General features: G+C 46.2%; 1 protein-coding gene across 1 annotated transcript in view; it reads right to left on the bottom strand.

The window, feature by feature from the left end:
- The window catches only part of LOC115470480 (ankyrin repeat and MYND domain-containing protein 2-like), a 42,288-nt gene extending 16,526 nt beyond the window's left edge, over window positions 1–25,762 (bottom strand). The window contains exons 1-2 of the mRNA XM_030203728.1: window positions 25,589–25,762; window positions 9,803–9,867 (exon numbers count right to left, since the gene is read on the bottom strand). Of these exons, the coding sequence (XP_030059588.1) occupies window positions 9,803–9,867; window positions 25,589–25,655 (132 nt within the window). The 5' untranslated portion in view covers window positions 25,656–25,762. The remainder of the gene's footprint in view (window positions 1–9,802; window positions 9,868–25,588) is intronic.
- Window positions 25,763–27,524: the final 1,762 nt, after the last annotated feature.

Raw genomic sequence — 27,524 nt, forward strand, 5'->3', positions numbered from 1 at the left:
GGAAACGTGAGGTGGCATAGATACCGGGTTTAGCAAGTACACAAAGGAAAAGAGAGTTGCAAGTAAAGCAATTAACTCCTGCCACAGTTGTTTTCTCAGGCACCTGGAGTGGTTGCCCTGGGTGATTAACAAGGTCAGCTGGAGTAAAGCAATTAACTCCTCCCAGAGTCTTGCCCTGGGTGATTAACAAGGTCAGCTGGAGTGCACAGGGAGGGGGGAGGGAGACCCTGGAACTGGGAGGGAGTGATGGGCCGGGCCCCTGGCACACACTCTGATTCTCATACATACACTATCAGACACACTCGCACCCAGTCACACTCTCGCAGTCACACACACACACACTCGCACATTCCTTCTCTCTCACACAGTCAATCTCACACACACTCTCTCAAACATACACACTCCAAGGAAAACCTTGCTAGCGCCCGTTTCATTTCTCAGAAACGGGCCTTTTTTACTAGTATTAAAGGTTACCCTGGATTATGCACAAAATTGAAGTCCCTCCCCCTCTCCAATTAAAGGATAGCCTTGGGCTTCCTCATCCTCATCAACTAGTGTATGAACACAACTCCAAAAATAAATCTGATGATCACTGGGTCCATAAACATTGAGAATAGTAATGTGTGCCCCATAAAGGTCGCATACCAACATTAGAAGCCTGCCCTCCTCTCGTTTCTTATCTAATAGAGAAAGGATATATGCTGGGAAATCAGTATGGAAACCCTACATCTTCTCTTACCATCTCTAGTGGAGCAGCTTAATACCTGAGGATATAATTTATGTTGTACGAGTTTTTCTCCTTTTCTATTGAAATAAATCTTTGAATGAGAACAATATCAAGTTTAAGCTTAGTTAATTCTTTGAATAATAGATCTCTTTTCCTTGGAGAGTTGAGACGCTTTACATTGAAAGGCCCCACCCGCACACCTGCATTACTCACCATCCCATTGCAAAAGTTTAATATAAATCCAACAGCTCGTTTCTTTTATTAAACAAACTAGTAAAAAAAGGCCAGTTTTCTGACACAAATGAAACAGGCGCTAGCAAGGTTTTCCTCGGAATGTGAGTGTATGTGAGAGTGACTGTGTGTGAGAGAGAGAGTGAATGTGCGAGTGTGTGAGAGAGAGTGAGTCTGGGTGCGAGTGTGTGTGAGAATGAGAGTGTGTGCAAGTGTGTATGTGAGACACAGTGTGTGAGAGAGAGTGTGTGTTTCACACAGATACAGTGTGTGCGAGAGAGAGAGTGTGAGAGACACAGACTCTCTGTGAGACTGAGTGTATGAGACGAAGAGAGTGTGTGAGTGACTGTGTGACACAGAGAGTGAATGTGATACAGTGTGAGACAGAGTGTGTGAGAGAGTGAGAAAGACATTGACTGTGAGAGAGAATGTGTGTGTGTGTGTGACAGAGATACCCCCCCCTCTGGTGTCAGCCCCCCCCCTCCCTCCCTCTCTCTGGTGTCCGCCCTCCCCCTCTCTCTCTCTGGTGTCTGAGCATTACTGTGCAGGACACTGAGCTCTGGCTGTGCTTCAAGGAACTGACCAATCCTATTTAATAGAATGCACCTCCAACATTCTGAAGCCGAGAAACCTCGTGTGGTTGGTCACTTCTGCTTGTGACGAACCCAGAAGTACGTGATGTCAATTCAGGAGATGGATACAGAGAGCAGGAATGCCTCAGCCATGCAGTCAGCTTCAGAATGTTGGAGGTGCGTTTTATTATATAGGATTAAATAAAATACAATAAATACAGTTCAATATTTGCACCCTTAATCCATTCCCCCCACCACCACCAAAGAACGCCCCATTCATCCAGACTCGAATATTGAAAGGCATGGACTGTTATAACCCCTCAGAACACCTACAACATAATACATTCCAATACATCCCTGCCACCCCCCCAACCAAACTGGTAACAATTTCAGAAATAAGAAAAACCAAGAACCCTCAACCCAAGATTTATCAATGTGAAAGTAGTTCCCCTGGATGATTTACAGTTTAACAATTTGTAATTTTTATTTTATTTATTATTAACAACAAGGCATAACTACAAAAAAAATAAAACCCGTAAGTAGAAGGTGGTCTGAAACACAAATGAAAGAAAAAGCAAGAGAGGTACAAATTAGCTCAGAATCTAATAATCCCAATACCCCCCTTATCCCCTCCCCTTCTACCAACCCACACTAAAATTCAAACAACCGGAGAGAGACTGTACTGTTATAGAGCCACCTAAATCAAACACCTCAAAAGGACCAGTCCTAACAAAAGCAGGATGGAGGAGAGCCAGCGGAGAAAAATGGTGGTCATTGCAGGGAGCAGAGCCAGAAGAGAGAAATGATGGTCGTTGTGGGGAGGAGAGTAATGCTTCCATTAATAGCCCATACTAGACTTCAGAAAATCAAGAGTTTCTATTAGACCGGGTGAGATAGTTCAGAACATACCGTATTGTCTTTTGGGCCTTTTTCAGTGGGGTTGGAAAGGTGAAGAAAGGCACTTACCTAAGAATCTTTTCCCTTGGGCTAATTTGCCTTTTGGGAAAACTATATAGGACGTACTGTAGTAAGTGTTGCACTACCATCTAAAATAATGTTTTAAGCATACTCAATATACAGGTAACAAATTTTAATAAAGTGCAGGCACCTAGTTATGATGACCCATGTCACATGTTGAACCAGCAACTCTTAAGGGCCAACCCAGTATCAGTGTTGTGCCAAGCAGAAGATGCCCAGTTCAATGCATGAGTTGGGTCTTCTACACCCTCAGTTGTATGGGAACACTGCAGAGGCAAAATTCACAACCCCAGTGGGAAAGGGAAGGAGATATGGTCATTACTCAAGCATAACACTGTTGCCAGATTCAGCCAAAACCAGCATGCTCTAACAATAGCAGAAGAGAATAGTGCAATATCGGATGCAGATTGTATATCACAGAAATCTTAAAGAAGCTTTGTCCTGTTCTTTTCTAGCACAGTAGTGACAAAAAAATAAATAAATAATTTTAAAAATTAAACTTGCCCCCTACCTTCAGACAACATACTATTATTCATTAGAATGTATTTACCACCTTTCTGAAGACATTCACCCAGGGTGGTATACAGCAACAACAAGCTGGACACTAGCAAATTATTATAGCAGTAAAAATATTCAAACAGTACACCTTATGCCACAGTATGTAACTTAGAATGTCAACACAATACAAGTTAAATAGTGAGGAAAAGTCATACCATGCACAATGTAGAAGAAAGCATGATTTAGGTGGGTTAGAAGAGTATGCATTTATTTTCCATTTTCAACAGCAATACACGTATAATTTAAAACCTTTTCTTTTTGAAGATGTTTCTTACTGAAATGCAAACGCCAGCAAGTCCAGTCATGTTTATTCCCCAGCATGTAAACTTTACTTTATCCATCAGTCCCTCACAACCCACCCCTGCCCTTCCCGAACTTCAGCTCTTCCTTCCGCTGGAATTCTTGGCAAACTCTTCAGGTTTAAAACCTCTGCCCTTCAAACTTCTGTTCCTGCACATCTCTTACCTATCTCAACCTCACAGTCTCCTGCACTTCCCTTTAAGTCGCTGATGGCCTCCTCTTTCTGGTCTAACTTTCAGCTTCAGCTCCAGACATTATCTTCTTTTACTACCTTAAATCTCCCAGATAAAATCCTCCACCTGGTCTCTTTACCTGCTTCCCTCAACCTGGCTGAAAGAATCTCACCTTGGTGTTCTTCCCACTGCCCTCTCCTTGCTCAATCTCAGTCTATTCACTGGCCAAGTTCCATCCCAATGAAAATATGCAGTTCGGACTATCTTGAAAAAAAAAAAAATCAACCCTCAATCCCTCTAACCCTGAACACTATCGCCACTTCCTCCTAAAACCCTTGAAAAAAGTAGCTTTCAATCAACTTTCTTCCTTTGCAGACTAGCACTCCACCCCCAACAATCTGAGTTCCATACCCATTTCAGCACAGAGACGATCCTTACCAGTGTTCTGAAAGAGATCCATTTCTTCTTGATAAAGGATTAGTTGTCTTAGTTTATCACCCCTGACCTATCAGCTGCATTTGACCTTACCGTTCACTCTTCTCCTTTCTCGTCTGACTTCACTTGGAATAAGAGATACTGTCCCGAATTGTTTTTTGTCATTTTTGCCTAATCTTATGACACCTTCTGTAATGCAAGTGAAATTTAAAGATTGTTTTTCAATCCTGTCTGGACAGACCAGTGCACTCGGGGTCTGTATTGTTGATTAGAAGTAATTCTGTTTAAAAATGGTTGTTTAACTTTGATTGTGAAAATAAGTTGGAATGCAGAAGATAAGACACAATCTAACTAATTTGGTATGTGAAGGGAAGATGGTTCTTGTTTCGAGGTCCAGCCTGGCCACCTGGAGTTGGAAATCATGTGACCACGTTCCCACAGTCCTAAACAGAGAAGCGTTCTGTAATTTTCCTTAGAAGCATAAAGTAACTTTCCTTAGTTCTGGGCATGGGCTCGGAGCCTAATAAAAAAGGGAGGGCTTGTCACAGCAGAGTGGGAGCTCATCTGTAACATACGTACTGCGCAGAGAACTTGTTCCTGGTCTAAAGAGCTCCTGGCTTTCGCTGAAACGGGCCCCCCTTCAAAGCCCTCCATTTTGGACTTCTCCCCGTCCTCCCACTTCAACCAATCTCCACATCGCTGTTCTATATAGTCTTGGTTTTTTCCACCCCCATATAAACCCCGATATATCACGCTGTAAACGCTCCAGCTCAGACCTGGGAATAGGGATTGGGAATGTTTGAAATAAAAATAGTAATCTTGGTAAAATATTGATTCCTATTGCCGCAGTGCGGCCCCACCATGACACCCATCTACCATGCCAATCTGCCAGGTCTCTACGGAGGTGCTTGAACAGGGGAACGTAGTTATTATATAGTTGGGAAATATCACAAGTGAGATAAATCCCAAGATACTTAAAGTGCTCTCGAGCATGCCGGAAGGGAAAATCCCTGGTCCCAGGATCCAGTTCCCCTTGCATATATGTTATTTCCATGAATTCTGATGTGATATAATTTATTTATTTATTTTTAGAACATTTGTATCCCACAAATTCCCACCAAGGCGGACTCTATGTGGCTAACAACTTTTATGATTAAAAAAAAAAAAAACATAGTAAGTCAGGGTTGGTACAGAAAATAAGAAACATAATTGATCTTGAACCCAGATAATCTACGCAAGTTATTTAATTCTCGCATCAAAACTGGTAAAGTAAGACCCCGGCGATCTCATGTAAAATAAAATATCGCCTGCAAAAAGAGCCAGCTTATGCTCACTCTGTCCAACTTGAACTCCCTGAATATCTCCCAGTAGCCTCACCCTCTGAGCCAGAGGCTCAATATAAAGAGCAAAAAGGAGGGGCGACAATGGACATCCCTGCCGATTACCCCTCCTATCTTGATAGTAGAGGAGTAAGTTCCATTAATCTTGAGTCTTGCCTCCGGATCCTGTTACAGACGATCCAGCCAACCCAAAAGTAACCGGCACAACCCCATATGTTGTAACACTTGCCAGAGATATGGCCACTCTACCCGTCGAAAGATTTCTCAGCATCCGCACTCACCGGGTTCCCACCCCTCTGGGCCTCCCACATAATGTGTAAAGTGCGTCTGATATTATCCGCTACTTGCCTTCCTACCACGAACCCTGATTGATCCGTATGTATCAAACGTGGGAGCACCCACCCTAACCTATCTGCCAATATCAGACAAAATTTTTATATCTAAATTCAGTAACAAGACTGGGCAATAGGAGCCACATAGGGCTGGGTCTTGCCCCGATTTCAGGAGCACAGATATTCCCGCTTCATGAATGCTCAATGGAAGTTGCTGGCCATTGAAACAGGTATTACCAACCCTTTGCAATAGAGGGCCCACTTCCCCAACAAATATTTTGTAAAATTTTGCTGAAAAACCATCTAGGCCTGGAGCCTTTCCCCACTTAAGGCTCTTAATTGCTCGAAGGATTTCATCTAATTGAAAAGGTGCCTCTAGTTGTGCACTCTCCTCACTAATCAGTGTTGGTAAACTAAGTCTTTGGAGGTATTTATGGATCCTAGCAGGGTCTACCTGTTCCTCTGCATTGTACAATGTTTGATAAAATTGGGTAAACTGTGTGTGAATATCCTTATCCTGGTAGTACAAAATATCCCCAGGCCCCTTAATTTTAGTGATGGTGTTTAACTGCTGTCGCTTTCGAAGGAGATTGAATTTGGAAATCAGGTAGTATGCTGGCCAAACATTTTCTGTTGGGTTAACTTCCTCATATATTCTATTTTTTCAACCTGTAGTTTATGGAGTTCCTGGCGACAACTTCTCAATCGCGCCAACACCTCGTTTGCTCCCCCCTCCCGATGGAGACATTCCAGGTGGGCTAGTTGTACTCTAAGATCAAGTTCTTTGCTTTCCTTTTCCTTCCTAGCTCCCCATTTAAATGGCCCTGAAGCACCACCTTTAAGGCATCCCACAATATAGCTTCAGTAACCAAATAATCACTAATAGCTCCCGGAGCTCTTGACATACCTTCTTGTCCCCCAGAAGGCCCTCATTTAACCTCCAAAATGACTGGCGTTTCTCATTCCTCAAGCCACCCAAAATTACACCGACCGGAGCATGATCAGAAACCGTGATGCTCTCTACCAAAGAATCTAATATGTACCCCCATAATTGACGGCTACACCATAACATGTCTATTGAGTGGATTAAGCATAAGAGTAGAATGAGTAAGATCTCTGGGCAGGATGCTGTAGACGCCAGACATCTATCAGGTCTAAACTTGAAGCCAGAGACTTCAACTGCTTACAATTGAGTATATTAAGGCCACTAACTCCTTTAGAGTGGTCCAAGTTTGTAGGGGCCAAATTGAAGTCACCTCCCAGGATCACTATTCCCTTCCGAAACTGTAGCAAATCTTCACTTATGCCCCTCCCCCCCAAAATCCCGTTGTCCTGTATTGGGTGCATACAAATTTATTATTGTAACCTCTTGACCATAAAGGAGGCCTCTCACTGTCAAACACAGTCCCTGTCCATCCAGGAATACTGCCTCTTTAACAAAGGGAACCCCCCCTATGAACATATATTAGCAACCACCCAAACTTTCCCCCCCTGGAATCAGAATGAACAACATATTCACTATATGCCTTATCAACGCAACTGTGTGTCTTGTCTTCGTATATGGGTCCCCTGAAGCAGGATCACATCCCATTGAAAACGTTTTAACTCTCTATGTATCAAGCTTCATTTCCTTGGAGAACTCAACCCATTTACATTACATGAGCCAACCCTTATTTTTTCTAGCCCACCCCATTCCCCTTCCCCCCCCCTCACTGACTGGTCAACCACACTCATGACCAGTGTTCACCCTGAGGAAGCGCCCCAGTGCCAGAGCAGGCCCTAGTTCCATAACTTCCCAGTCTCACCATGGTATCCCCTCTCTTCCCCCTTCCTATCCCGCCCCCATTTTCCCCACTCATCTACCCATTTGTCTCAAACATAACCACCCATTCAATTACATCCATACATACAACAGTAAAAAGCATATGGGGGTGAGTAGTAGGGGAACTTCCCTCTCTACATGCTGTCACTGTATTATCCAATTCACCAGTCCAGAAATCTCAAGTTAGTTCTTCTCCAGAATTTCCGAAGCTTTTCACAGAACTGCGGCCAGAACATCTCTTCTGCCATGTCTGCTTTCTCTTTTGTGGAGGTGAAGTAGATTGATTTTCTTGCCTTCTTCCAGATCTTTAATACCATAATAGGAACAGGAAGAATTAGGGGTTACAAAGAATGGGCAGACTGGATGGGTCATGTGGCCTTTATCTGCCGTCATGTTTCCTCAGGATCCTCAGGAGCTTAGCCTTGAATGGGTGGCAGAGACGGTTGGGAGGCGGGGCTAGTGCTGGGCAGACTTATACGGTCTGTGCCAGGGCTGGTGGTTGGGAGGCGGGGATAGTGCTGGGTAGACTTATACGGTCTGTGCCAGGGCTGGTGGTTGGGAGGCGGGGATAGTGCTGGGTAGACTTATACGGTCTGTGCCAGAGCCGGTGGTGGGAGGTGGGGCTGGTGGTTGGGAGGCGGGGATAGTATTGGGCGGACTTATACGGTCTGTGCCCTGAAAAAGACAGGTACAAATCAAGGTAAGGTATACACAAAAAACTAGCACATATGAGTTTATCTTGTTGGGCAGACTGGATGGACCGTGCAGGTCTTTTTCTGCCGTCATCTACTATGTTACTGTTTCTAAGAAAACAGACCACAATTTCTCTTGGGAGTGTATCTCGTCTTGGCCCCAAGCTTCTGTGGGCACGATCGATCTTAATATGGATTACGTGAGAGTCGCCTTGCTCACCGTCTTCAGGGCCCAGTAGGTTATTACAAATCTCTTTGATAATTTGCTCACAGCTTTTTATTTGTGTCAGTCTCTGGGACCCCTTTGAATCTTAAATTACACCTTCTGGTACAATTTTCCAGATCTTCAACCATCTCTTGTAACATCTCACGCTCTTTACGTTCCGTATTAAGCTCTGTAGTGTCTCTATCTCCCCCTCCAAGCTCTCAAGTTTCCCCTCAGCCTGCCCCACGCAGTTCCCTATCTCACCAACTTCCTTCCGAATATCGGCCACCGCCGTCTGGATTGTTTTCCTCACCTCAGTCATCTCAGCTTTAAGCGCCCTGAACCATCTGACTACATCTTGTTTGGTAAGTTCACCTTCATTTTCTATTGACTCAGTGGGATCCTCAATCTCAGATCCAGAGTCCACCTCCGCCATTTTGGCACGGGACTTTTGCTGGCGCCCCAGCTGATCCAGCCACTGATTTACTCGTAGTCGATGTAAATTTATACTTCTCCAAACGTCGTTGGGCTGACACTGCTCAATATCTTGTAAGCTCAGCTAGATTCAGGTGAGCAGAAGCTCTACGGACTGGGTATATATTCACTGCTCCAACGGAGCTAAGCGTTCAGGCGACCATCTTCTAGCACTGACGTCACTTCCTCTCTCAAGCAGTAGGTTTTCTGGATATTCACAACGAATATGCATGAGATACATTTGCATGTGATGGAGAAGTGCATGCAAATCTTCTTCATGCACACTCACTGTGAATACCCTGAAAACCTGGCTAGCTGGGAGTTTCCAGAGGGGAAAAAAAAAAAAAAAAAGAAGATTAGGAACCACTCTGCTACAGTATCAAATGCTTCTGAAACACTTTGGGCTCCCGTCTAAACTGCACTGCCCTGAAAAGCCAGAACACATCAACACAAATTTTTCTCAGATCTAAAGATACCTCACCAAATGTCCTGTAGTTACTGTGTATTTCGTAATACTGAAGCCATTTAACATTTGGATGCATTTTCAAGCCTGTAGCAAAAGTCCAAAGCACAGTATCTCGTGATAAATAGAAGAAATGTTAAGCCAGAGCACAGTAGTATATTGTTTTGGTCAAGAATTACATCATAGGGATTAATTCAAATAAATCCGTTTTTTAGACTTCATATTTACATTCTCAACAGTTACTGTGTTTTGGCTTTTCAGGGAAGTGCAGTGGTCAGCACGTAACTTCTTTCTAGATGCAAGATGATCCAGATAAGCATATATGATATCAGTTCAAAAAAGTAAAATATACAGTCAATCTGCTAAGGAAATATGTACCAGAAGAGAAGGAGCAAGCTTATTTAAAAAACAGCAAAAAACTACATTATAAAGGAGTGTTCAAACTGACACTTTTCTTTAATACCATTAGAAATTAAATTTAAACTAAAACATGTTTGTACCTCATCCAAGCAATTGACACGGACATTCTTGCTGCCCAAGAGGAGTCCTGCTTTTTGAACATTTCCTAGAAAGATTTTAAAGACAAAATTAGTATTCATAAAACAAATGCCAAAATTCTATTTGAATGGTCCTAATGAAATTTATTATGTAAATCATCTGTGCTAGGAAGAAGAGTTATGTATCTTTGAGATGAATGAGATAGATACATATGTGTATGTATGTATATATCTATATACACACACATATATACACTTTTTTTTTTTTTTGTTACATTTGTACCCCGCGCTTTCCCACTCATGGCAGGCTCAATGCGGCTTACATATTATATACAGGTACTTATTTGTACCTGGGGCAATGGAGGGTTAAGTGACTTGCCCAGAGTCACAAGGAGCTGCCTGTGCCTGAAGTGGGAATCGAACTCAGGTCCTCAGTTCCCCAGGACCAGAGTCCACCACCCTAACCACTAGGCCACTCCTCCACTCCACTTATTCTTTCTTGTATGGCATTAGAGTTGACCTGATGAATAAAACACTGTATAAAAATTACATTTTACAAATTGCTTTTCAGTCAGCTCTGACATATACTGGTTTAAAAAAAAAAAGCATGTTTATTTTAAACAAAAATGCCACATACAGAAGTTGAACATAAAGCCCAGACTGAGCTGGTAACGTAACATATTAAATTACGGTAGATAAAGATCTGAATGGTCCATCCAGTTTACACAAAAAGATAAACTCATTTTACATGGTATGTGATATTTTATATGTATTCCCGAGTTTGATTTGTCCTTGTCATTCTCAGGGCACAGACCATAGAAGTTTGACCAATTTAATAGTATTTATGTACCTAGCCATTCTTTACGTTTTCAAAATGAGGGATGTTTTTTGGCTTGAATGTGCCCATACATGTATATATTCCTGCTTTTTGGCTTTCCTACAGAATACCACAGAGTGGCTCAAGAGGAGGCTTCTGAACAGCCCGGATTAAATTAAGGTTCTTCTCTGGACAAAGACTATGAAAGGGAGGCTGCACACATCCCACTCCCTGTAAAAACTGAACAAAATCTGTGCGAGTTGCAAGAGATGTCTTCTGTAGTCGGCCCCTGACAAAGCCAAACCTGAACTTTCCGAGAACGCAACGCCAATCTTTTCTGAAAACCTGTCTGGAGAAACGCTAAGATGGGTGCGCAATCTGAGCACAGAAAAAAGTCCACGCTCAGAACACCAGCCCTCAAACATCCTCCACACCCTTGCTTATGCCATGTATGTAAAGCATTTCCGAGCCTGAAGCAAGGTAGATGGGACCAAATCACAATAACCCTTTCATCTCAGCCAAGCCCTTTCAATGGCCCAATAAAATCAAAAGGGCACAGATCTTCCATGAGCACTGAATCTTGCTTCGGTAGACCGCATACTTGCAGAAGATGGAGAGGACCCCTGTCCAGCAATCAAACCAGGTCTGTGTACCACAGCCTCCATGGCCAATCCAGGGCTATGAGAATTATCCAAACCCAGTACAGTGTAATTCTTTTCAATATATGGCCTACGATGGGCTAAGGAGGGAAGATGTACAGAAGCATCTTCAGCCAGGGCTACAGTAGGGAATCAATCCTCATCAAGTCAGGTTCTTTCCAATGGCTGAAGAACTTTGGCACTCCTTTTTTTCGCCATCAACTCCAGAAGCAGAGAACTCCATCAGTTCAAGGAGTGCCTGCTGAGAAAGTCTACCTCCACATTCAAATACCCGCAATGCGAGCTGCCAACATTCAGAGAAGATTTTTTTCTCTGCTCACCTCATGAGGGAGGTCGCCTCCACCGCCACTGGACGGCTGCAGGTCCCACCTTGCTTGCTGATATATATCACTGCCATTGCAATGCCGGAAAAAGCTTGGACCGGGTCCTCGCCAGAAAGGGAGCAAAGTTGCGTAAGGCATTCTGCACTGCCCTGAGCTCCAATGGATTTATTGACCACCGAAACTCTTGTCCCGGCCAGGTGCAACATGTAGTGAGCTCCCCAACCCGACTTGCTAGCATCCGTTGTCAACACCTCTCATGTTATCAAAAAGGGAGTTCTGACAGTCAAATTCATTGGCGACAATCACCACTGCATACTGTCTAAGGAATGGAGCAGCAGTGCCTCAGGGACACACACTGCCACTGGCTGTATAGGGTCTAAATGTTCCTTCTGTCAGAAGGAAGTATTCAGCTGGCAGGGACCACATCAACAGAGAACTGATCTTAGGTGGGCCTGAGCCCAATGTGGGTGGGCCACTGCTACACTACTGTCAAAACCTTACACAGCCTATAAGTACACTAGCCGTTCAGCCCGTAAAAACGGGCTAGTATAGGAGGGGGGGGGGGTTGAAAGGCCCCCCACCCTGCCGCCGAGTTCACCGCTGCCGCCCCCCCTCCGAGTTCGCCCCCCCCCCCCCGGAGCCGTCGCCACCCACCTTCCACCCAGTCGGGCCCTCGCTCCGCTATTGAAACAGCGAGGGCACGCAGCACACAGCTCTACTGCTGAGCTGCCGTGGCCTTCCTTCTTCTTCTCTGCCTGTGTCCCGCCCTCGTGTGACGTAACATCGTCGAGGGCGGGACACAGGCAGAGAAGAAGAAGGAAGGCCGATGGCAGCTCAGCAGAGCTGTGTGCTGCGTACCCTCGCTGTTTCAATAGCGGAGCGAGGGCCCGACCGGGTGGAAGGTGGGGGGAGCGTTAGCGATGGCGGTGTCCCTCGCAAATGCGCAGTAGAGACCCTCTCTGTTCCGCCCCCGTCATCACGTATTGACGTGGGGGCGGGGCAGAGAGGGTCTCTACTGCGCATTTGCGAGTGAGTATGACACTCGCCATTTATATATATTGATTGTGCACATGTAGCTATTTCTCTGCACTTATACCCAGACATTAATCAATACTTCCCCACCCAAAAGGTAGGATATTAAAAGTTAAAAATGGAAACACAGTGAAAAAAATGAAAAATTTAGTTTTTCTGCCATGCTTGTTTAATGGACATTGTATTGCTGTAAAGTTCTGCAAATTAAGATAGGCATATGGAGAAATTATATCTTACCTGATAATTTTCCTTCCTTTAGTCCTGCCAGACCAGTCCAGATAAATGAGGTTGATGTGCTCATCCATCAGCAGATGGAGAGAGGCACAGAAAGTAGTTGTATGATTTGCCCTATTAGGGCCTTGCGCAGCTATAGAATGTCCAGTATAACACCTAGGCAAACCATGATGCTCAACTCTAAATATCAGGCAACCAAAGAAACAAGTGTGAACTCCTTCACCAGCATATGGATGTAGCCAGTCGTCAAATCCTCTGATGTACAGATATTTCACAGTCAGGAGGGGTGCAAGCAGCCAGCATGAGCTTGACAAAGACAGGCACATCCTCTACTGACAGACAGATATTTCACTGAGTCAGGAGGCATGCCCTCTAGCCAAACGAGACTGTAGAAAGAAGGTATGACCCCCCCCCCCCCCCCAACAGCTGCTTCAGTGACGCAGGAGAAACTCAGGCACTTAACAGCAAAAAGAGGCCCTTCTTTGACTAACATGCCCTATTTCCCAGAAAGACAAGATGTCCGTGTAACGGAGCATTGAACACGAAGGTGCCCTAGAAAGGAAACCCATCTGAAAAATAAAGAGAATGGGAGGGAGGGTTCTGGACTGGTCTGGCAGGACTAAAGGAAAGAAATGTATCCCTTCCTTTTCAACCATGCCAGACCAGTCCAGATAAATGGGATGTGACAAAGTAGTTCCCTAAATAGAGTGGGACTATGTTCTTAGATAAGACTGAAAGAACACAAATTATACAAAAACACTGAAGGCCATGTCTGGCTGAGAATAAAATGGAAGGAAACAGTTCCAGAAAGACAGAAGACATGCAAGCAGAATTAAAGTTCTCATGAAGAGCCACCCAAGCCATCACCTAGGGCCAAGGAGCAGAACCCAGGAAGCCCCCCCCCCCCCCCCCCACACACACACACGTGACTGCCTATCCTCCATGACCACCGCCTATCAGACTCAGACCGTACAGTAGGCTGGATTACAAATGTCTCCAGCAAACTGGAAAGACTGGAAAAAACAGCCTGGAAAGCAGAAGGATCTGTCTAGTCTTGTGTTAAGCGAAGCCTTTCAGGAAATGCACTCCAGAGTGTATGGGCTACTCCGGAGAAGGCTCGCTTGCGGGTATCACATCGTGTCATGTCTTTTGGAGAGGGTGTGGTTAGTGATAGTCCTTGAGAGGACCTCAGTGTCCTTGGCAGTGTGTAGAGGATCATCCTATTCTTCAGGTACTCTGGGCCATTTCCTTTCAGGGCCTTGAAGATCAGACATAGAGTTTTAAATTTAGTCCTGTATTGTACTGGTAGCCAACGAAGTTTTTGCAAAAATGATGTGGTGTGGTCACTTCGCTTGCAACCTTCTGTGAGTCTTTCTGCTGCATTCTGAATCAACTGGAGCTGGTGCAGGCCGTTTGTAGTCAGACCATTGTATAGTGCATTACAGTAATCCAGTAATTAAAAAAACAAAAAAAAATAAGATAGCACTATCAATATATTTAAACAAATGTATAATTATACTACAGCAAGAGACCCTCACTGGATCCACCGGAAGGGTGGAAGGCCAGATTTTAGGACTCAGGCTGTAAAAATACCAGCTAGGTTTAAAAATCTATGACTGGCTGCGCAAGGACTTGCTTTTCCTGTAAGTTAATATGTGTCCCCGCTTGGGATCCATCCACTGGAATAGTGGTGGGTCAATTTACATACCTTAAATAGCTAAAACAACTGAAAAAGTACTGACTAGGCCAAACAACAAGAAAGTGATTTAATATTTGAGAATCTGCAAAAAGCAGGTCTGAACAATGAGTCCTGACACAAACTGGTACAACTGTCACTTTAAATCAGATGAACAAAATGGAGTTTATTAGTTTTGTATAGAAGGCTACAGAGGTTATACAGAGTTCTCAAGATGGTGTGAAAAGTATTGCGACACAGACAGATGTGGAACTGTTATCTCAACGCTTCCCAAAACATGCTGATAAGACTGTGTGGGAAAGTATCATCTCAGAAATTGAGAGCTAGGTATCTCACCATAGACTTCTATGGAGAGGTTTGTGTATAAAAGAGGGGACAAATTGCCATAGCTTTGGAATTTTCCCCAACGCTTCTGTCAGACGGCAGGGCTCTGTCCGGATGTACCCAGAATCTGTCTGCTGAATGTACCTGATTAAAGTCTGATGTGCAAATAAAATCCTTATTCCAAATGATGATTTGTGGGCTTAACTTAATGATGAAAGGCTGTAAGTATAAATGCTTCTGCTGTATCAGGCTATCACTCGCTGCATTATATAACTTGTAACCTAAATCCAGTTTGTCATAAGGCTGGTATCTGTTTCTTGCCAGTGCTGAGAGGCGGACTAATGCGGGTCTCTTAGGTCTAACGTCTCTCTCAGTGGCAACTCCTCTTAGAACTTCACAACCCCCTGATTGCCCCAGTTCTAGGGCTATTCAGAGATGGAGTCAGATTAAGGTCATTTAAGCCTTCTTGGGGGGGCTCGGGACCCCTTAATTCTGAACATTGGTGACCCCGACGTGATTCGAACACGCAGCCTTCTGAACACAAACAAAAAAAAAAACCCCAAAAAAACCACAACACATTATTGGCAGCTGAAAGTTTTCTGTTTATTCCATTTAGGAGACTGGCCAACTGAATTCAGTAAATAGACTAGGTACCTCATGGCACTACAATACTGCCTTCAGTGTTGCATCAGACAATGGTAAAATTATGTATAATCATACCTGATAATTTTCTTTCCATTAATCATAGCTGATCAATCCATAGACTGGTGGTGGTGGGTTGTGTCCATCTACCAGCAGGTGGAGATAGAGAGCAAACTTTTGCCTCCCTATATGTGGTCATGTGCTGCCGGAAACTCCTCAGTATGTCGATATCAAAGCTCCATCCGCAGGACTCAGCACTTAGAGAATTACACCCACGAAGGGACACTCTGCCCAGCTCACCACCGCCGAAACGGGGGAGGGGAATTAACCCAGCTCATCCCCACACAAGTGGGGGAGGGGAATCCGTCCAGCTCATCCCCGCGGAGCGGGGGAGGGACACCACACCCGCCGATGCGGGGGGATCTGGCTTATCCTGCAACCGCAACCGCGGGAGGAGCTGACTGACCCGAACACCGCCGAAGCGGGAGGGGTACAAAACTGCCCTACAGCCGCACGAAGCGGGAGGGAGTGCCGGCAGAATTATAAGTCTCAATCCAGCCCCGTAAAACGGAGGGGAGAGGAATGCAGCAGCTCACTGTAACACAAACTCGTCTTAACTCTTGAAGAATCCAAGTGAAAAAACTTGAACACGAAGTCTTTCTGAAGTAACTGAAGAGTAAACTTGAACCTGAAATGCAACCAGAATAAAACAATACAGATATCTGGGAGGGGCTATGGATTGATCAGCTATGATTAATGGAAAGAAAATTATCAGGTATGATTATACATAATTTTACCTTCCATATCATCAAGCTGATCAATCCATAGACTGGTGGGATGTACCGAAGCAGTACTCACCCAGGGCGGGACATAGAAATCCCTGACCGCAACACTGAAGCTCCAAACCGGGCCTCCGCCCGAGCAGCCACAGTCAAGCGGTAATGCTTGGAGAATGTATGGGCCGAAGCCCAAGTTGCCGCCTTGCATATCTCTTCCAAGGAGACGGAACCGGCCTCTGCCATCGAGGCCGCCTGAGCTCTTGTGGAGTGAGCCTTCAGCTGGATAGGCGGCACCTTCCCTGCGGCCACATAAGCCGCTGCAATGGCTTCCTTGACCCATCTTGCCACTGTAGGCTTAGCAGCCTGCAGACCCCTACGAGGACCTGCAAACAGGACAAACAGATGATCCGATTTCCGGAAATCATTGGTCACTTCCAAGTATCTGATGATGACTCGTCTCACATCCAGATATTTAAGAGCAGAGTACTCCTCTGGGTAGTCCTCCCTACGAAAGGAAGGGAGACAGAGCTGCTGATTCACATGGAAGCGAGAAACAATCTTGGGCAGAAAGGAAGGCACTGTGCGAATAGTCACTCCTGCCTCAGTGAACTGCAGAAAAGGCTCTCGACATGAGAGCGCCTGGAGCTCGGAAACTCTTCTGGCTGAAGCGATAGCCACCAAAAAGACTGCTTTCAACGTCAGGTCTTTCAGAGATGCCCTCGACAAGGGTTCAAACGGCGGCTTCTGCAATGCTCTTAGCACCAGGTTGAGATTCCACGCAGGCACCACTGAGTGCAGAGGAGGGCGCAGGTGATTAACTCCCTTGAGAAAGCGCACCACATCTGGCTGGGAAGCCAGGGAAGCACCCTTCAGGCGGCCCCTGAAGCAAGCCAGAGCCGCTACCTGGACCTTAAGGGAACTGAGCGACAGGCCTTTGTCCAGACCTTCTTGCAGGAACGCCAACACTGAAGAAATTGGAGCAGTGAAGGGAGAAAGTGAGCCTGCTTCACACCACGCTGCAAAGATACGCCAAACCCTGGCGTAAGCAGTAGAAGTAGAGCGTTTCCTCGCTCTCAGCATAGTGGCGATGACCTTGTCTGAGAAGCCCTTCTTCCTCAGACGCTGCCGCTCAATAGCCAGGCCGTAAGACCAAAGGGGGAGGGATCCTCCATCACCACGGGACCCTGATGTAACAGGCCCTGCTCCACTGGCAGCCGCAGAGGATCGTCGATTGAGAGCCTGATCAAGTCCGCATACCAGGGACGTCTGGGCCAATCCGGACCCACCAGGATTATCCTGCCGGGATGTCTTGCCACCCGGTCTAGGACCCTGCCCAACATGGGCCAGGGTGGGAACACATAGAGAAGCTCTTGTGTCGGCCATTGTTGGAGAAGAGCATCTACTCCCAGGGATCGAGGGTCCCGTCCTCTGCTGAAGAAGCGCGGCACTTGGCAATTGGCCAATGACGCCATCAGATCTAGGCTCGGCTGGCCCCAGCGCTTCGTGATGTCCAAGAACGCCTGAGCAGATAGCTGCCACTCTCCGGCTCCAAGGTATGGCGACTGAGAAAGTCCGCCTTGACATTCATGACTCCGGCAATGTGGGCCGCTGACAGCTGTTCCAGGTTCGCTTCCGCCCACTGGCATAGACTCATAGCCTCCTTGGCTAGAGGGGCGCTCTTGGTACCTCCCTGGCGGTTGACATAGGCCACAGCCGTGGCATTGTCCGACAGTACCCGTACAGGCTTCAGCACCAGTACCGGGATGAACTCCAAAAGCGCCAACCGAATGGCTCTGAGTTCCAGGAGGTTGATAGACCACTTCGCCTCTGCAGGAGACCAGAGCCCCTGCGCTGTCCTTCCCAAGCAGTGGGCTCCCCAGCCCGACAATGAGGCGTCCGTCGTGACGACAATCCACTCTGGGGTCACCAGAGGCATTCCTGCAGACAACTTGTCTGTCTGCATCCACCAGCTCAGCGCCTTGCGCACTGCTGGATCCAAGGGAAGACGCACCGCATAATCCTCCGACATCGGAGTCCAGCGCTGCAGCAGAGAGTGTTGTAGTGGTCTCATATGAGCCCTGGCCCAGGGCACTACTTCCATCGTGGCCGTCATAGAGCCCAACAGCTGCACATAGTCCCAAGCCCGAAGAGGAGAGGCTACCAGGAACTGGTCCACCTGAGCCTGAAGCTTGACAATCCGATTGTCTGGCAGGAACACTCTGCCCACATGGGTGTCGAATCGAACTCCCAGATACTCCAGGGACTGAGTCGGGCGCAGCTGGCTCTTCTCCCAGTTGATGATCCATCCCAGGGAGCTCAAAAGAGCAACTACCCGGTCCACAGCTTTGCCGCACTCTGCATAAGAGGGGGCTCGGATCAACCAGTCGTCCAGATAAGGATGGACTTGTACTCCTTCCTTTCGCAGGAAGGCCGCTATGACCACCATTACTTTGGAAAAGGTCCGCGGAGCAGTAGCCAACCCGAACGGGAGGGCTCTGAACTGGAAGTGTCGGCCCAGGACTGCAAAACGCAGAAAGCGTTGATGAGGAGGCCAGATGGGAATATGCAGGTACGCTTCCTTGATGTCCAAGGAAGCCAGGTACTCCCCTGCCTTCACTGCCGCTATAACAGAGCGGAGAGTCTCCATGCGAAAGTGCCGCACTTTCAAGGCCCGATTGACCCCTTTGAGGTCGAGGATAGGCCGGACAGAACCTCCTTTCTTTGGTACCACAAAGTAAATGGAGTAACGCCCCTTGCCAAGCTGACTTTCTGGCACCGGAACGACCGCACCCAGGCGGATCAGATTGTCCAAAGTCTGCTGCACTGCCACAGCTTTGACCGGAGACTTGCAGGGAGAGAGTACAAACCCGTCTCTTAAGGGTCGGCAGAACTCTAGCTTGTAGCCGTCTCTGATGACTTCCAGCACCCAAGCGTCTGAAGTTATTGTGGTCCACTCGCCCAGAAACGAGGACAGCCGTCCTCCAATCTGCACTGGGGCGTGGACCAAGACCCCGTCATTGGGTACGAGACCCTGGGGGAGGACCGGAGGGAGCACCTCCGGGACGGCGGTCTCTGCGAAAGGAACGCTGCTTGGGGGAGAAATGCCTCTTAAAGGAAGCGGGGGCAGAAGAACCCGACCTGCCCGGGCGGTACCGACGGGCTTCCTGAAACCGTCCTCTGGAGGTACCGGGACGAGCACTAGCCCGAGCCCTGACCTCTGGTAACTTCTTGCCCTTAGACGTGCCGAGATCGGTCACGATTTTGTCCAGCTCGACCCCAAAGAGCAGCTTGCCTTTAAAAGGCAACCTAGCCAGGCGGGATTTAGAGGCGTGGTCAGCAGACCAATGTTTCAGCCAAAGCCACCGCCGCGCAGAGACTGTCTGAGCCATGCCTTTAGCTGAGGCTCTCAAGACATCATACAGCAAGTCTGCCAAATAGGCTAAGCCCGATTCCAGGGCTGGCCAATCATCCCTCAAGGAATGATCCGAGGGGGAAGCCCGCTGCACCATAGTGAGGCACGCCCTGGCCACATAGGAGCCGCAAACTGAGGCCTGCAAACTTAAAGCAGCCGCCTCAAAGGACGACCTTAAGGCCGCCTCCAATCTCCTGTCTTGGGCGTCCTTTAGGGCCGTGCCACCTTCCACCGGCAATGCCGTTTTCTTAGTCACCGCAGTGATTAAAGAATCCACGGTAGGCCACAGATAGGCCTCACGTTCACTCACAGCCAAAGGATAGAGGCGGGACATAGCCCTAGCCACTTTAAGGCTCGCTTCTGGGACATCCCATTGAGCCGAAATTAAGGTGTGCATGGCATCATGCACGTGGAAGGTTCTAGGCGGGCGCTTCGTCCCCAGCATAATGGCAGAGCCAACAGGGGCTGAGGGAGAGACGTCCTCCGGAGAGGAAATCTTCAAAGTGTCCATGGCCTGTAACAACAGGTTGGACAAATCCTCTGGGCGAAAAAGCCGCGCTGCAGAGGGGTCATCCGCTCCATCCGAGCGGGGATCCGTCTCCTCCAAGGAATCCGCAAAGGACCGTTGGGAGACCTCAGACACGCTGCCCTCATCTACATCGGAGGAGACAAATTCCTCCAAGGCCTGGGAATCAACCCGAGGGCGTTTACCTCTGGGAACCTCAACCTCTTTACCAGACGAGGGAGCGGGGGCAGCGTTGTGCATGAGGAAGGCCTGATGCAGCAGCAAAACAAACTCGGGGGAGAAACCCCCCAGACTGTGCACTTCCGCAGCCTGGGCAACAGCCCTAGGCGCACTCTCAACCGGCGCTCGCAACAGCGGGGGAGAGGCCTGCTGCGCATCCAAAATGGCGTCCGGCGCGAAACTCCGCGAAGGAGCCGCGCGGGAAGAACGGCTCTTAACTTTAGCCGCTTCTGTGCCGTCGCCCAAATTAAGGGCGTTCATGGCATTAATGTCTCCAACCTCAAGGGCGGCCCAAGAAGAAGCCGTCCGAGCCGCGTGGCCGGCCAAAATGGCGGAGGCGAGGAGCGGGGGATGGGCGTTTATGGCGGGAAAAACCGCCACGCCGGAGGAAGGACCGGGACATTCATCGGTCACGAAACTGCCACCCAACAAGGGCGAATCAGGCTTTAAGACCCCCGCATCCCCTCTAGAAGCGCTCAAGCAACCCGGGGAGCGACCCTTTGCGCCCTCGCCCTCCGACGCCATGTGCCACGAGGAGAAGAATCGGGGAACCCCCGCCCGCTATAAAAAGGTAAAATTACCTGCTGTCCGCTCCGAGTTGTAACGACCTGGTGTCCCAGTGAGTAGCTGCAATAGACGCTTAAATAAACGTCGAAATAAACGCCTTTAAAGACGTTTAAAATTTTTTTTTTTTTTTAACGGAGCCAGCGGGAGGGGGGAGAAAAGGAGGGACCTGGCACCACCAGGTTTGCACTTGCTCAAAAGAGCCCTCAACCCCAGGCACTCAACAAAACCTAAAAATTAGGCTTGGAGGCCTAGCCAGAGCTGCTGCTGCTGTGTGTGACCACCACCTGCTGAGATAGAGAACATACTGAGGAGTTTCCGGCAGCACATGACCACATATAGGGAGGCAAAAGTTTGCTCTCTATCTCCACCTGCTGGTAGATGGACACAACCCACCACCACCAGTCTATGGATTGATCAGCTTGATGATATGGAAGTGCATATTTATATGATTTACATATAAAAGGAACATCTCTAATGTTTTAGGCTACAATCTTCACAGCCCTTTTTTTGTCCCTCACATATACCATTTCTCTTTCCCCTACATTCTGTGGTCTTCAGTATGTCTCTTTATCTTTAGACTGGAGGCGATTTTCACTAATAAATTTTACCCATGGACACTGGGCCTAAATTCAGATTTACAGCATTCAACATCAAAAGCCCAAAGCATTTATATTAGTTTAGACAGTCCTAATCTTTAAGTATCTAAGAGGAACAGTTATTTAAAGTTACTAAGAGGCAAACAGTATCCCAGCAGCAAGGGGAAAGCTATCAGGTCTCTTTCTACTGAGTGCAACATGTATTTTTTATTTGTTGCATTTGTATCCCACATTTTCCCACCTATGACAAACAAAAAAAGTACCTGTTTTGTTGTATGTCTGTAAAAGAATGAAACATGAAAGTGTGTAAAGACCAGAAGATAGCATGACTAATAATATCATAGGAGGAAAAGAAAACATGCAACATAACAGGAGACATGTAGCCAAAGAGACTCAGCAAAACCAGCTTCTGCTATATACAAAAAACAAATGAAGCTTACCTAAAATTCTAGTGGAGCACTATGTCTGGTTATAAAGTAAAAAAACAATGTCTCCTAAGCCCTTTGTGTTTGTTCCATGGGAATTGCTTACTTTCAACCTGAAACAGCCAAGATTCCTGGGCAGTTATTTTTATCTGGATTTTAGTTCACGCCTTTTCACAATGGTAGCTCAAGCTGAGTTACATTCAAGTACAGAAGTTATTTCCCTAGCACCAGAAGGCTTAGTTTTTTAACCCCTTTACTAAGGTGCATTAAGTACGTTGTGCGAATTAATACATGCTAACAGGTACCGAACTGACTCGATACAATATGCATTAAGTCACACACTAAGGGCCGGATTCAATAAATGGTACTAAAAAAAATCAGCACTCAGCACTGTTCTATAAAGGTTACTCCAGGCCGAGTTCTCTTTACTGAACAGCACCAATTCCCACAGCCAAATCTGGGCACCTCAGGACTTGCGTATCCAAGTAGAAAAAAACATTTTCATCTGTACATGTGCTGAAATGCGATTGTACATTAACTGCATGAATTTTTAGCATTCAAGCATATGTGCGGACATGTGCTAATCCATGTTTTCTGCTCAAACATGCATTAACAGCTGTTATCGCAATTCCATGTGTGCATGCATATGGTATGCTGTCCTGGGTTTGTGCACAAGTTTTATGTATGTCCTATCTGCATAGTTTACTGCATTGGGAAACAAAAATGTGGTGTGTTAGAGCCTGGGCCGGCCCAAGGGACTATGGTGCCTGAGCAAACTTTTGCAATGACGATCCCCCCCCCCCCCCCCCCCCCCCCGCTAGTAATAAAGGGCACCAAAATCCTAAATACTGATCTTACATCTCTCCTTCCCAGCTTGCAAAGGTGGGAAGAGAGAGGGCGATATCTTGGACTGGGATTTTGACACCCTTTATCATCGCATCCTGGCAGGTGCCTCACCTGGTCCAGAGGTTGAGTTAGCCCTGGTTAGAGCCTTGTGCTAATAGCTTTGTGCACAGTTTCCTAATTCAAGTGTAACACAAACTTACTGCATGGGATTTTTAATCCTTCATTGCCTGAAGTACAAACCTTCCAGGGGCAGGAAAATTTTGCTACTGCACAGGGCCAGTGTTGGATATGCAAGAGCTCAGGACAAAAACTGGGGAATGGGCTCCAATTCACAGGCTATGCCTCCTTCAGTTGCGGCTGTCATAGGGATGCCAGCCACTCAGGTCCTATTACTGCACTTACGCAACTTGCGCTACAGAAAGGTGTGAGTTAAGTCCGAATCTCTTTACCTGAAGCAATGGAAGGTGAAAAGATTGCCCAGGGTCGCAAGAACTACTACTACTTACCATTTCTATAGCACTACTAGACGTACACAGCGCTGTACACTTGAACATGAAGAAAAGAGATAGAACTAAAAAATGAACTTGCGGAGCTACTGTTAGAAATATGCAATCTGTCCCTAAAATCGAGTGTAGTACCGGAAGACTGGAGGGTAGCCAATGTTACTCCGATTTTTAAGAAGGGTTCCAGAGGAGATCCGGGAAATTATAGACCGGCGAGTCTGACGTCGGTGCCGGGCAAGATGGTGGAGGCTATTATTAAGAATAAAATTGCAGAGACAAAGTCAGCACGGATTTAGTGAAGGGAAGTCTTGCCTCACCAATCTAATGCATTTTTTTGAGGGGGTAAGCAAACATGTGGACAATGGGGAGCCGGTTGACATTGTATATCTGGATTTTCAGAAGGCGTTTGACAAAGTGCCGCACGAAAGACTCCTGAAGAAATTGCAGAGTCATGGAATCGGAGGTAGGGTACTATTATGGATTAAGAACTGGTTGAAAGATAGGAAGCAGAGAGTAGGATTGCGTGGCCAGTATTCTCAGTGGAGGAGGGTAGTTAGTGGGGTCCCGCAGGGGTCTGTGCTGGGTCCGTTGCTTTTTAATGTATTTATAAATGACCTAGAGATGGGAATAACTAGTGAGGTAATTAAATTCGCCGATGACACAAAATTATTCAGGGTCGTCAAGTCACAGGAGGAATGTGAACGATTACAGGAGGACCTTGCGAGACTGGGAGAATGGGCGTGCAAGTGGCAGATGAAGTTCAATGTTGACAAGTGCAAAGTGATGCATGTGGGTAAGAGGAACCCGAATTATAGCTACGTCTTGCAAGGTTCCGCGTTAGGAGTTACGGATCAAGAAAGGGATCTGGGTGTCGTCGTCGATGATACGCTGAAACCTTCTGCTCAGTGTGCTGCTGCGGCTAGGAAAGCGAATAGAATGTTGGGTGTTATTAGGAAGGGTATGGAGTCCAGGTGTGCGGATGTTATAATGCCGTTGTATCGCTCCATGGTGCGACCGCACCTGGAGTATTGTGTCCAGTACTGGTCTCCGTATCTCAAAAAAGACATAGTAGAATTGGAAAAGGTACAGCGAAGGGCGACGAAAATGATAGTGGGGATGGGACGACTTTCCTATGAAGAGAGGCTGAGAAGGCTAGGGCTTTTCAGCTTGGAGAAGAGACGGCTGAGGGGAGATATGATAGAAGTGTATAAAATAATGAGTGGAATGGATCGGGTGGATGTGAAGCGACTGTTCACGCTATCCAAAATACTAGGACTAGAGGGCATGAGTTGAAGCTACAGTGTGGTAAATTTAAAACGAATCGGAGAAAATTTTTCTTCACCCAACGTGTAATTAGACTCTGGAATTCGTTGCCGGAGAACGTGGTACGGGCGGTTAGCTTGACGGAGTTTAAAAAGGGGTTAGATAGATTCCTAAAGGACAAGTCCATAGACCGCTATTAAATGGACTTGGAAAAATTCCGCATTTTTAGGTATAACTTGTCTGGAATGTTTTTACGTTTGGGGAGCGTGCCAGGTGCCCTTGACCTGGATTGGCCACTGTCGGTGACAGGATGCTGGGCTAGATGGACCTTTGGTCTTTCCCAGTATGGCACTACTTATGTACTTATGATGATAGAATATGGGTTCTGAACAAGTGAATAAGGTTTTGGAGTTAAAAGCAGCATCAAAAAGGTGGGCTTGTAGCTTAGATTTTAAGAGGGCCAGAGATGGAGCTTGACCTACCGGCTCAGGAAGTCTATTCCAGGCATATGGTGCAGCAAGATAAAAGGAACGGAGTCAGTAAGATCTGAAAATTCGTTTTCCTGGTACTTGACCTGCTGCTTTGGACACTAGGTTACTCTTCACTCATAATTCCGACATTCGGCTGACCCAGAAATTAAGCTAGGCTAAACTACAGCTGTGTATTCAAGCAACACCATCTTTACATCAGTATATTTTCTGCCCAAAGGAGGTGCCACCTGCAGTGCTGGGTCTGCTGACCTTTCTATAGACAGTCCAAACTCGTTAACTAGCACCCTCCCTCATCATTTTATTACTCTGAAAAAAACTAAACAAACAAGCAAGCCAGCCAGCCAGTCTTAATTCGCAGCAGAATGCCAGGCCTGGCTGCCCCGCTGGGAACGGTAACCCGCAGTCGCCGGTACCCTCCCCACTGTATCTCCTCACCTGTGCCGATCACCTCCAAAAGCTCGTATTCTTCGTTGTGCAACTCCCCCTTGCTAGCTCGCGCCATTGATACCCAGTCACGCGTGCACAAACAGGCAGCCCAAGACCGAGCACTAGCACGGCCAGAGTTAGCTTTACCAAAGGCGATTAGATAATATTACAGGAGATGGGACATGACGTCAAAACGCTGAAGCTTGCACCTCCCTCCAGCCGCCATCTTCGTACACCCAAGAACAGCAAACAAACCTATCATCTGCTGCATCCATGGAGGTTAGATTGAGAACAGCAGACGGTACTAGGCTATCTAGCCAATTATATGGGTTGAAGCCAGTAGGCGGAGTCACAAGTACACCCAAAACAATAGCAAATGCTATTGAATGCAATACTAAAAGATCATTAGAAATAATGGCCTGCCTATGCGTGGTCCATCTGTAAAAAGTCAAAAGCTATTCCCGTTGGATAGGCAGTGCCTTAAAAGGTTGAGGACAAAATATATCTATATATTTTATTTATTTTGACAACTTTTTAATTTATTTGAAAGCTTCCCATATGTAGATATAAATATCATTAAATCAAAACTGAATATCACTAAAACAGCTTCAGAATTTATTGTAGTTGCTGGAAACAGCCCTAATAAAGGCTGTATTTTGTGCTCATTTTTCTACACTGTTCTATACAATACAGTAATACATAGCCAGATTTCAGTGAGGCTGTCCTGTGTACTTGATGGTTTTATCTTAACTGTTATTGTAGTCTGCCTTGGAAGAATGATGTTATAAAGACTGAAAGTAAAATTAAACTCTTGGGGTACATGGAATCACATCTTCACTTCATCTCTTTTGTACAGAGATTATTCTGTTTTGAGCATGTTTCAGGGACAAGTGGTTTTCATAAGTCAAAATAATAAAAATAAATATTTTCTTTCATGCAGATCTCTCATTTGTTTACTAAGGCGCGTTAGCGTTTTTAACACACCTACAATTAGCGTGCACGCTAACCATGTAGGCACCTATAGGGATTGTAGGCACATACACAGTTATGGTTAACGTGTGTTAAAAATGTTAACACGCCTATAGCGCGGCTTAGTAAACAGGGCCCTTAGACTGATTCCATACATCTGCATGAAGGTAGCTCTGCCCTCATTATTTAATATCTTTCTTTTAAATAGTAATAATAAACAATATCAAAAGCATTTTATAATATACCACTGCATTCCACAAAACAAAAGGAGCAAAATCCCACAAATCATCTTTCTCTTTTTATCTAGATACAGGAAAAAAAACAAGATTTTAAATGCTCCCAAGTTTCAACCTTATTCATATTTAATGTAGAATATAACCGCCATAAATAAGCAAATAGATAGAAACTCTGAGAGGGGACTTTTACTAAAGCTTAGCTCGAGTTATCTGCAACAGGGCTCATAGGAATAAAAAGGCCCTGCTGCAGATAATGTCTGTTTTAGTGGCGCTTTACACGAATATAACACATGCTAGGTTGTTCTTATAACCAGCCCCTCCAAATTACACACTGATTATGATTTATAATAAATTACTACTCTACCTATGAAAAGTTATTTTGTTATTATACTTCCTCTGTGTACATTCGTATGCTGCACAAGCTGGCATGTTTGAAAATATAAGTGAGATTAAATTAAAATGATACCAACAGTAAAGAACGACAACTTGGATGCAGCAGCTCAGCTCATAGGTTTGTTTGCTTTATTTTGAGTGTACGCAGAACAACAACTGCGCAGGGAATGGGAAACTTAGACTAACCTAAGTGGCTTCAACTTTTTGACCTGGGAGCATTTATTTGAAGTTCACTGCAGCGCCCTCTCGGGTGCCCCATTGCTCTCCTGGGATGTCTGCTTGGCCAGTCTACTAAGGATGCTGGCTCCTCCTACATCCCTATGGCTTGATTTTGTGTGTTTTTCACT

This window comes from Microcaecilia unicolor, chromosome 1, assembly GCF_901765095.1.
Source record: "Microcaecilia unicolor chromosome 1, aMicUni1.1, whole genome shotgun sequence".
In the NCBI taxonomy this organism is placed as follows: Eukaryota; Metazoa; Chordata; class Amphibia; order Gymnophiona; family Siphonopidae; genus Microcaecilia; species Microcaecilia unicolor.